Source organism: Notothenia coriiceps, unplaced genomic scaffold (assembly GCF_000735185.1).
Source record: "Notothenia coriiceps isolate Sejong01 unplaced genomic scaffold, NC01 NC01_scaffold00037250, whole genome shotgun sequence".
Classification (NCBI taxonomy): Eukaryota; Metazoa; Chordata; class Actinopteri; order Perciformes; family Nototheniidae; genus Notothenia; species Notothenia coriiceps.
The window spans coordinates 3,207,766-3,219,289 of NW_011369951.1; the positions used below are offsets into that span (position 1 = coordinate 3,207,766).

General features: G+C 43.4%; 1 protein-coding gene across 1 annotated transcript in view; it reads right to left on the reverse strand.

Annotated features, from left to right (window-relative positions):
- Window positions 1–6,608, reverse strand: part of LOC104967185 (caspase recruitment domain-containing protein 14-like) — a 23,888-nt gene extending 17,280 nt beyond the window's left edge. Inside the window, exons 1-5 of the mRNA XM_010796602.1 lie at window positions 6,289–6,608; window positions 5,568–5,705; window positions 5,155–5,480; window positions 3,349–3,474; window positions 3,090–3,211 (exon numbers count right to left, since the gene is read on the reverse strand). Of these exons, the coding sequence (XP_010794904.1) occupies window positions 3,090–3,211; window positions 3,349–3,474; window positions 5,155–5,480; window positions 5,568–5,705; window positions 6,289–6,502 (926 nt within the window). The 5' untranslated portion in view covers window positions 6,503–6,608. The remainder of the gene's footprint in view (window positions 1–3,089; window positions 3,212–3,348; window positions 3,475–5,154; window positions 5,481–5,567; window positions 5,706–6,288) is intronic.
- Window positions 6,609–11,524: the final 4,916 nt, after the last annotated feature.

The window sequence follows — 11,524 nt, forward strand, 5'->3', positions numbered from 1 at the left end:
ATAATATTAACATCTCCTAAAACTGTGTTGCCTTTCTAAGGAAGTTGTACTGAAAACTGCAGTCATTAAACCACTCTTAAAAAAGAATAGTCTAGACGCTTCAGTAATGAACAATTACAGGCCCATATCAAACCTGCCATTTCTAGGTAAAATCATTGAAAAAGTTGTTTTTGAACAGTTGAGTAACTTCTTGCATTTAAATAACTGTTTCGATGTGTTCCAGTCAGGCTTTCGTCCAAACCACAGCACTGAGACTGCTCTTGTAAAGGTCTTCAATGACATCCACTTAAACACAGACAGTGGCAAAACTTCAGTGTTAGTATTATTAGATCTCAGTGCTGCGTTTGACACTGTTGACCACAACATATTACTAGACCGACTGGAAAACTGGGTGGGACTTTCGGAAACAGTTCTACATTGGTTTGAATCCTACTTAAACGACAGAAAAAACTTTGTTTCTATAGGTAACTACACATCTGAGTTGACAAATATGACATGTGGGGTTCCTCAAGGCTCCATATTGGGGCCTCTTCTCTTTAACATCTACATGCTACCACTGGCTCAGATAATGAAGAATAACAAAATAAGTTACCATAGCTATGCAGATGACACACAGATTTACGTAACAATTTCACCAGGAGACTATGCTCCAATTCAAGCACTGAGTAAGTGCATTGAACAAATCAATGACTGGATATGTCAGAACTTTCTCCAATTAAACAAAGATAAAACTGAGGTAATGGTTTTTGGAGCCAAGGCAGAACGTATAAAAGTTAGCGCTGAGCTTCAGTCTGCAATATTCAAAACAACAGATAAAGCAAGAAATCTAGGTGTAGTCATGGACTCTGACCTGAGTTTCAACAGTCACATTAAAACAGTTACTAAATCAGCTTACTATCACCTAAAGAACATATCTAGGATTTTAATCCTAGATATGTTCTTTAGGTGATAGTAAGCTGATTTAGTAACTGTTTTAATGTGACTGTTGAAACTCAGGTCAGAGTCCATGACTACACCTAGATTTCNGGAGTGCAGATAGGGTAGGTTACAATTGCAACCTTCGGGTGTTAATGTTAAAATGAGTTGTTGTATCCAACTGGTAAACACCCGTGTAGTCATTCGGGAATGTATATTTATATATTCCACGGGTCTGGTCGTCCAAACCAAGGTGGAGATATCCTGGCGGTCCATGTGTCTTAGAGACTTCTCGACGACGTTATTCGTGTAATTAATTGACAAGAAGGGTAGCTGGAACAGAACACGACTTACTTATAAGCCTAGAGATGAATTGTTGGTATAATAAGGATAGGTCGACCAGGTTAAGGTGACAGAACTAAGGTATAAGTAAATAAATAACTTATTTGATGGGCTAAAAACCTCATTCAATTACTGACTTACAAAGAAAGGTTCTAACGAACGAGTGGGAGGAAGGTTTAAACTTTAAATTTGTGTTTTCAATAATAAGGTACATAGGTTTTAAGTTTCCTTGGGTCAATGTTCTGCCGGGGTGTGAAATGACCGTTGTCATGTTGGAACTGAATGTAGTCCCTTTTTGTTGTAATTCTTCACCTGATTGACCGTAAAGGTCGAATCCCAATTTTTTGCACATAAGTCTCGGGAATTTTGTATATTTAGCCGACTGTCAATATAGGTCACCTTACGGGCATGGGGATGAACTGGGGATCAAATTTAGAGGTTTCACGTCAAAGTAGAATAGAGACTGAAGTCCGAATTTTTGACAAAAAAACCCCGGTCTGGGGTGGTTTCTTAATCTATGGTATGGGTATGGTTTCAGGTAAGTAAAGAATTGTCCCAATAATAAAGGAAGGTATAGCTGAGTAGGCAACTTTCGTCTACGTAAGGTGTTGCAACCGTACGGGAAGTTTTAATGTCGCTTAACTCCCGCCTAAGATGGGGTTAGAAACAAGAGGTCGGTTGGGTTGCGGAGTGGTGGTGTGGAAATTTAGTTGTGCAAATCACGCAAAACAAAGTAGCGACTCATGTTCGGTTTGAACCTGGTCAGAGAAGGAGAAGTTAACAATCCTGGGGTGTCTGATGGAGTAAGGAAGGCAGATGAACTCAAGGCTTAGAGAAAGAGGCAAAACGGCGCGACAGGGGAGGGTAAGTTTTAACGCTTTTAGGCGGGCCGGTAGTTAATTGGGGTTCGAGCCACGGGGTCCGCCTCTCCCCATGGTTCCGAAGCGCAGAACACCGTACGAAAAAGTGAACCGGTGAGCACTGTAACTCTAAGAAGAGTTTTAAACAGGGCTACTCGGGTGATTGAAAATAAAAGAAATTTGGGTTTCTCGGTTGACCCACCGTCGACCCTGATAAAAATATCCTACTGGTCAACGGGATGGGGTACGGGTGGGGCATCCTAGGCGGGAGGACCGACGACTGCGATTAAATCAGCATATACTTCTGCCAGGGGATGCCACCCCTCAAAATCTCCTGCCACCCCATGAATATTTGTCTAGATCTGCCACCTGGTGCCAGCACTTAGTACACCCCCATGGAACTAAGTACAGATCGCGTTCACACCGGCTGGGACTCCCAGCTGATTCTACTGAAGCCTTCCGAGTAAATCGCCAGAACACCGACACCTCCTCATCTCCACCGCTCCCATGTTTTTTTGTTGTGTTGCCATAAATTATTCTCTCTCCGTTGGTGCGCGGGGCTAATGCTAATAATGCTAATGCCAGCAAATACAATGGCGGCTTCACAAAACTTTTCAGAGTTTTACGGGGCGTGGTTTGCAATTCGCCCAGCCAATCACAATTGGTACTTTTTTCTCCCCAGGATAGTCCCACCTCTCGAGCAGGCACTACAAATGGGGGTAAAAGTTCTCGGAACTAAGTTCTCTTTTTGGTGTGAATGCAAAATTCCAGGCACTAACGGAACTAAACGGGAAAAGTACGGGTTAAAGTACTTCTCTTTACAGAAGTTTTCCTCTGGCTTCTTCCCGTCATGGGACTGTGTAGGAGTAGGAAAATCATCTGGAATGTCATCTTTCATCACGCAGTAGCTGTTTTGCTGAATTTACATGAAATTTCCTGATTGGTGATGACACAGAAAAACATAAAACACACACCCCACGCTTTTCCGAGAGCAGCTGTTCATTCTCGTGTCTGTAACACCGGAGCTGCTCTGCCAGTTCCACCTGGCTGTCGATGGCCTCGGCCAGATCCTGGGCCAGGATGTCCTGACGCGCCTGTGGAGAACAAGATAAGATGAAAGACTGAGACACAAGTGTATATTGACTCTTTCACTGTCTAAAGGTTATGTGTGAACGAGGATACTCCACATGAATGAGCATATAACACAGAATGATTAAGTGATTCTTCTCACTGGGTCCAGTTTTTCCGCCTTCAACAGCTGGCAGCGCAGACTCCTGAGTTCCTCCTGCAGCTGTGGAGTCTTCTGGAACGCATTCTCTGTTTGTGCCTTCAGCAGCTCAGTCTGCAGCTGGTAGATCTGCAACAACACCAGAACAACAGTGCTTATTTACATGTTTAAACACATTGATTGACAGCCACAAGGTATTGAATCAATGTCAAAGGGAAGAGAAAAGCAGCAAATCTGGAAAGAAACGGATCATTGGCATTTTTGCTAAATAAATGGCTTTTCATTTTGATAACAGAGCTGGCCCTAAACATTTGCTCAATACAGAGTGCAGGGTTTTTTAATACAAAAAATGTGATCTCCTGAACAGTTTGTGCATTTGTGTGTAGATATGATACATTTAGTTATTTTGGCAAATAGGTTGCTTATGATAAAAAAAAATGGGTGAAAAATAAGGAGCTTCCAGGACCTTTCCATGGTCCTAACAACACATTAATAATCTGGTAAACTGGTGCTAAACATGTTTTGGCAGGTCTATTTTTTTGCATTTTGTTGTAATACTAATATTGCCCACAAGAGGCTCCACATTTACCCTATGTTCTGAATAGGACAAAAAGTATTCATGAGTTGTTCGAAGTGAGTTTTCATTTCTCTCTGTACTTACTAAAAAAGGTTGCTTCATTGTGTGTGTGTGTGCCATTGATGTTATACAGGTATGAATATGGAGAGACAGAATGATTCATTTAAAAAGTATGACTCCACCCATTTCAGCATATGTCATATGTCACAGCAAACAAATAGGAAGGGTCTTAAAATAAACAATAGAAAGAAAGGGGAAAATCCAGGTGAGAAGCAAAATCAAAGGGGAGGGGTGCAAACTTGTTTTTCACCTGTTTAAAAAATGTACAAAAGTCCCTTAGAAAAGGAATTCACCTGGAAAACAAAAACATATTTCCACTTTTTTCTTCCCGTTTCTTTCATAAAAAATAAAGGTCATAGACACAGGAGAGAAAATATGTATGAATAATAGTATACTTATATTGGACTTTTCACAACCCCTCTGTTCTGTTGTGATCTATTTCAAATGTTCTAATAAATCTAGGCTAGAAAATATTTTTATTTACCAATCTTTTCCAGAGTTCTTTAATAACATTTGTTTTTATATATTTATTCATCGCTTATAGAGTCAAATGTATTAAAAACTATCATTTTTGAACTAGCTTCATTGTCTTTCAAAAATTGAAATGTTTGAAACTCATAATGATCAAATATCAAATAATTGAATTAGCACAAAATATTGCCAAGTTAAATCCAAAATGCCATAACAAAAACAAAACCCCTGCCTCCATGTTCAGTATCACATCTGTGCATACAGTGCTGATCTCTGCTCTGTCATGGCACTCTCATCATGTCATACCGAGCAATAATTAAAGGGCTGTGTCTGTGATTCGTTCCGAGTCCAAAAAAAGTCAGAAGACTTAAATACAACGGTCAACATATGTCACACAGGCTGAGAGATCCTGGCTCTTAAAACACTGGGTCCTACACACTCCAAAAATGCAACTGCTAAAAGATTGTAGTCCCCGAGCCAAAACCAAAATTACTCATAACTCAAGAGACCTGAAACACATTTCACAAGTGGCTCCCGAGGCATATTTAGTATAAGCTTCTAAATTGACATTAAGCAGATTGAATTTCTTTAGCCCTGACATTTTCCCCTGAGATCACAGCTTTGTATTTCAGGGAGGAGAAACATATTAGAAGTATTTCTGAGTTGTTTTAGGGTGATACAGTTTATCGAGGATCACTGACCTGTATGTTGAGGTCGTGGAGGCGCATGTTCACAGCTGATTTATCCTCGATAGCTGCTGTGTATCGCACATACATGTCACACTTTTCATCTTTCATCTTGGTGATTTCATGCTGCAAAGAACACAGCTGCCTCCGTATGCGTTGGTTTTCAGACTGAAGGCATCTGGACTTCTCCTCATGCTCCATGATCTGCCTGACCTCCAGCTCCAGGGAGGCACAGAGAGCGCTTTTCTTGCTCGCCTCGTAACGCGCCTGCTGGAGCTCCTTCTGCATCCCCGTTACTGCTCTGACCAGATACTCTGTCAGCTCTGAGTACTTTATCAGGCCTGCCAGGAGAGCAACACCAGTCAAAAGCAAGTAAAACAAAGAGACAAATATTCCCTTAAAACGCAGGAACACTTAAAGCTACAGACCACTGAATCTTGAAGGCTCAGTGCTGGGTTTGCGTCCAGTGACTTGGGTGTACAGGGGGGGGTAGTGGATCATCAGGCTCTCCAGCAAGGCCACAGCACCATTCCTGCCCTGGGTCCTCAGCAGGTCCAGCATATGGCCTGGAATAATGTTAATGTACAGTATCATAACTCACCTTCAAAGCAGTAGACTTCATCCAAACATAAGTACTTCCCCAAGTGTCACTACAGAAGTAAAATACATTTTTTGTATTACTGCCCAAAGAAAAAATAAATCGAACTGATTTGTTATTATCAAAGAGGAGATACAGGGTCCCATCATTTAATAAGGGGAGAGTGAAGCCCTCTATTGTACTAGATTTCAGACTTGATCTGAAATGATATATCATCGTTTTGTATCGCATCAAAACCATGTTTTATTTACAATAATCACAGTAAAAAACATATACAATAATATTAATAATAATAAAACTAAGCAAGAAGACAAACATGAAAGCAAATACTTAAAGCAAATAAATATTAGTTTGTGTCCTAAAGTGTGACTATCCTCTATCTCTTGGAGTCAATACACTAAGCAGTCAGTGTAAAAAAACAGGTGCAGTAAAAGATGACGTAAACAATCCACTTGTTACCTACAAACTGAGACATATTATGTCTTCTGTAACCCCTATGGCAGATTATTAACTTTGTTTCAAATCCAAGACGAGCAAGTCATAAATCTCACTGGTTCTCATGCTGCGGTTGGTGAGGTTGTGGCACGACACGATCTCGTCCTCGTCCATCTCCGTGAGCACCCTGGCCTGCCTCAGGTAAGGGATCAAGATGCCCGGCTTCACCCCCAGGGAGATCCGGTGGCGGTTGTCGTTAATCAGTTCCCACAGTTCCTCTTCGCCCATCTCCCCTAGGTTGGGACCCTCAGGAACACACTCCCCTGCCATCCTGAGTGTGTTATGTGTGTTTGAAAGATAGAGGGCAAACGGAGCGAACACACACCCTGAGCCCGGTAAGCAGACAAAAAGCCGTCTGACTGGAAGCGTTAGAAAATAACTATAAAAAGGGACAAGCTTTCCACGCCCTGTGGGTGTTTGTGTCAAAGCATTTGTGCATTTATTTGTGGGCGTGTAGGAAAAACCTGTGAGACAAGACCTATGTGATGGGACTGTATGAGGTTTGGCACACACACAGAATGGTGCAAACAGAGCTGAACAAACACACACACACACACACACACACACACACACACACACACACACACACACACACACACACACACACACACACACACACACACACACACACACACACACAAAACATTAATCGAGTGAGCCAAACATTGTCTCCTCCATTCACACTCTTGGTGGCTTACTAACGTCTGTTTGCTTTGGACTGCTAATTCAATATCTAATGACATCATAAACCTCTTCCTTATTTCATCAAAAAGAGTGAAGCGTGATTTGTTCTGAGTCAAGCTGGTGTCCACAAACAAAGTCTCTTCCTGACACAGAAACATTAGATCCCATGCGCCTTGATAATTCCTAATCACAGTAAAGCAAACACATACCACACCGTTGACAGGAACAGTGAGCTGTGAAGTGCAAAGTCCTCTGTGAGAGAAGGAAATAAAGTGGGGGAAGGGGGGCTCAGAGGCGTTCTCACACTGACTAACTTTCCGCTCCTGTGGGTGAACTTACTGTCTACCTTACTGTCGAGGGTTGATGCAAACAAAGGGAAGCTATATAGGTAAACAATGGAAGGGATGACGTAAATCCAATAGCCATGGGGAATATGGAAATGTAAAGACGTAATTTGAAAGAATATCTCAAAAATTATCCGAAATGCAGAAAGCTATTCCTGTATTTTGATGATGTGCTTTAAGATCAAAGCAGATTGGAATGGCAGGAAGCTGATTAAGGTGACAGTTAAATGCGATGGTGACAGAGAAAAATATATGGAAGTCGTCCCATGTACAACATTAAAAATGGCCGTTCTAGGCTTTTTGGGGTTTCCCTTTCCTGTAGTGTGTTATATAAGGCTATTACCACTGGTTACTTTGCAGCCCGGACATTTCCCCCAAAACACATTTAGACGTGATCGCAAAACACAGAAGTACCTTTCAAATTCAATAATTTTTAAGACCTTTTAAATCATATTTAAGACCTTTAAAAAATGTTGGATCATATTTAAGACCTTTTAAGGCCTTAAATTCTGATTATCAAATGTAAGACTTTTTAAGACCCCGCGGGAACCTTGTATATAGGTTTCTGTGCATGTAAATGGTCTGCAAAGGCTAAACTGTTCCCTCCAGAGTGTAAACACTCACGCTTCTATTGGCTAGCTCTCCAACACATTGTTTGTGATGAGCTATGGGGTGGTACATCTGTAAGCAGTTGACCAATCACAACAGAGCTAGCCAGCTAACCAATCAGAGCAGACTGGGCTCTGGTTTCAGACAGAGGGTGAAAAGCTGTGCTGCAGCACCCGCAGTATGAGAAAAATAAAGAGCTTTTTGAACTATAAAGCATGTAAGGAACAAAATATAATGATGAAACCTACAAATTAGCAGAATAGGGCCCCTATAATGCTCGCTGCACCTTGAAAAATGACAAGATTAACAGTTCATGAAACTGATCAACACTGCAGCAAGTTGCACCAAATTTTGCATCACCAACCAACAACAGAAGGACTATGAACAAAATATGATTTCTTTCCCCCTTTTGGTGGCCCCCCGAATTACAGTTGATTCGGTAAACCTGGCCCTCGTCAACAGTACAAAGCATGGTTATCTGCCTTAATCATCTCATAGAGGCTAAGGACACGAATCCCGTTAGACATTGTTGTGGGCTAAGCCAGTCAAGGCCGCAGGAAAAAGTTTAATGAAGTGGCGTGAGCGGCGTGAGAGGTGGAGGGGCAGACGGAGGTATGGTGGTAGTGAGACGTGTGGTCGAACAATGAGAGTGTGATGCTATGAGTGTGTGTTGTAGCTTCTGAGAGAGGGGTACCAGAAAATAAAAAATAAAGGCGAGCGAATAAGAAAGTGTAAGGCCTCACGCTACAAGCTAAAATAAAACACAAACATCTTATACTGCTGAAAGAAAATTAAAAAAGCTAACGTTTAGCTCTATGGCGAGATATTGTATAAAAATATAAACAAAAAGAACTAAAAGGTTTAGATGTTGCATAATTTGTTCTGTGTTGACTATTTATTTTACGCACCATTAGATCGCGGGCTAAACTGGACTGTGTATGGCCCTTGGCTCTTGGCTTAGGTTTTGAGGTAAAGGCCCGACACACAAGCCAATTTTTGCCGATTGGAGGGCTCGAAGGCCAGACGATGAGCTGTCGACACGCGCCTACCCTTTTTTTTGCAGGATTTTGGTGTGTCCCGCACCGTCGTGTATTTACAGCCGTGCCGACACGCCTTTCGGCCGAAAACCCACAGATGTCGACATGTTGCAATCGCTGGGCCACGTCGGCCAAAGGGCTGCGAGCAAAATAAAACACTTCTTATGGCGTGTTCAGCTAGCGAATCATGTGCATGAGAACGAAGACGGGAAGTGAGGGACCCAAGACAAAACTCTTAAGAAGGCTAAATCTGAGATTTTCATTTAACTCCAGCTCTCGACACGGGTTCGAAAACCCCCATGGAGCTTCTCGTCTGATAGAGGAAAATGAACGCACACGTATTGTTGTTTGTTATATCACGCAGTCTGTCTTCTTCTCTCGTTGTATCAAGCATGTCTGTCTCCAGGTGGCTTGCGTGCGTCTTGTTGAAGACAATACACACTACCGCCGCCTGGCTGGTAAGGAAGTTATTTCCACTCTACGCGACTGCAGTTCGTACGGTGCTTCTTGCCGGGTCGGCTGAAGTCTTTCTGTGTTTTCCAGTTGCGACCAGATCGCCCAAGGGACGCAGAGTACGTGAGGCGACAAACAGTCGGGGGTGTGCAGTTCTTTTGGGTCAGCTTGGGTGGCCGGCCTTGTAGGGTTAGGGTTGCCCCGCTTCTTGCAATTTGGTCCATAGTCATCCTGCCACGTCTATAACAAAAAGCAGCTTTAAGTGTTTCTTTTGCCATTCTGTCTGACAGAAATGCAACAGTAACAGGATTACAGGTAAGCAAAACTGAGAATACATCTATAAAACGGAACACGCGACCATACGTGTGCCCTGTGTACCCCAAGTATGTGCACGTGCCCATCTCGAGAAAATATTACCTGCTCAACAACACTGTTTAGCTATTTAAAGTAAAAGCTTGACAGCCTGGAAAAAAAATGAATGTAACATAATAATAGGTTGAACAGGCCCTCTGTGACGTGGATCGCTGAAGGCTTTCCCTGGCGGCGGACCCCAGGGGCTGAGTGTGGGTGGAAACATCAAATCTCCACCTTGATCCTCAAGTCCCACTCGGATCCCCTCAAGCTGCGTGCTCAGCCCTTACCTCCTCTGACTCCCGGTTCACCACGACGCGTGGCCCACACACAGCTCCAACACCATCGTGAATTTTGCGACGACCAACGACCGTCATCGGCCATAGATCACTGACGCGACTGAGGACGGGCAGCGTAGAGGAGGTCGAAAAGCAGGCTGACATCTTGGGTGCCAGGATAACAACCTCCATCTCAACGGTTCAGCAAAACAAAGGGAGCTGTTTTTGGATTACCAAAGGAAGCAGCGAGAGAGGGACATGCCCCATCGCCCATCAATGTGGAGAGATCAGCGAGCTTGCGGGTGAGCACTATCACTGAGGACCTGACATGCACTTCATCCACACAAACACCATCACCTAAAACGAGCTCTTCTTTCTCCGCAGGCTGAGGAGTTCAAAATGGACTCCACGGATACTCTGCACTCTACAGGGTGCACCATAGGGAGGATCCTGAGCCTTCTACAGGTTCACCAGTGTAGAGACGGATCCTGACTCTTCTACAGGGCACATAGAGAGGTCCTGACCTCTACAGGGTGCCACCAGTAAGAGAGCAGTCCGTGACCCGTTCTACAGGTGCCTTCCATAGAGAGCATCTGACGCTTTCGTACAGGTGGCTCCATAGAGAGCAATCCTGACCTTCTACAGGTGCACCAGTAGAGAGCATCTACCTTTCTACAGTGCACATAGAGAGAATCCTGGACCTTCTACGAGGTGCGTCTCCGGATAGAGAGGATCCTGACTCTACAGGGTGCACCAGTAGAAGCATCCTGGACCTGGTCTACAGGTGCTCCACAGAAGCAGCATGACCTCTTTCATAGTTTTTAATCAGGTAGCTGAAGCGGCAGATAAATTAAAGGAAGGACTTCCTGGCAGCCTGTAGTAGCTTTTCTCCAAGTGGCCGTGGGGTGCATGGTTTATTATGTGTTTCAGCAGGCCATTTACGAGCGCTGCTCGTCCAAGCTAATCAGATCTAGTCTTGACACTTGTTGCTACTCAGATTGTTGGGCATAAGCCGGTTATTCTAGCACGCAGTATAGGTGTTACCGGATATATTTCGCGTGGGTGTTACTTGCCATGAATCTGTTAGTGTGTGGGGGCGTTTGGTGGGTTGGGGGGGCGTGTGGTTGGTTGCTCAGGTTGAGATTCGAGCCTCCTCGTCTCTCTGGTGAGGTGGGAGCGATATTGGTCTGCGTATTGTATTGATTCTTGACCGGTTTACCTGAACTGTACTGAAGTGAAGTAATGTTGTCATCTAGTAGGCTGGTCTTTAGAAGCTGTGGGGGATTCTAATGGCTGAGAATGGTCCAGTGTTATTTGCAAGGAGCAAAATTGCGAGAATGCATGAGATGTTTACTTTTTTTTGGGAAGTATTTATCATTTACGAGTATATGATGTTGGACAATTTTGTACCAATAGTTCTGAACGGGAGTGTTGGATCTCGGTATTAATACTCGCCCATTATCGGATCCTGGTTTGTTGAGTTTTGATGCACCTAATGCGGGGGCCATTAGTTTTCCTAGTCTGTGGGTGTGTGAG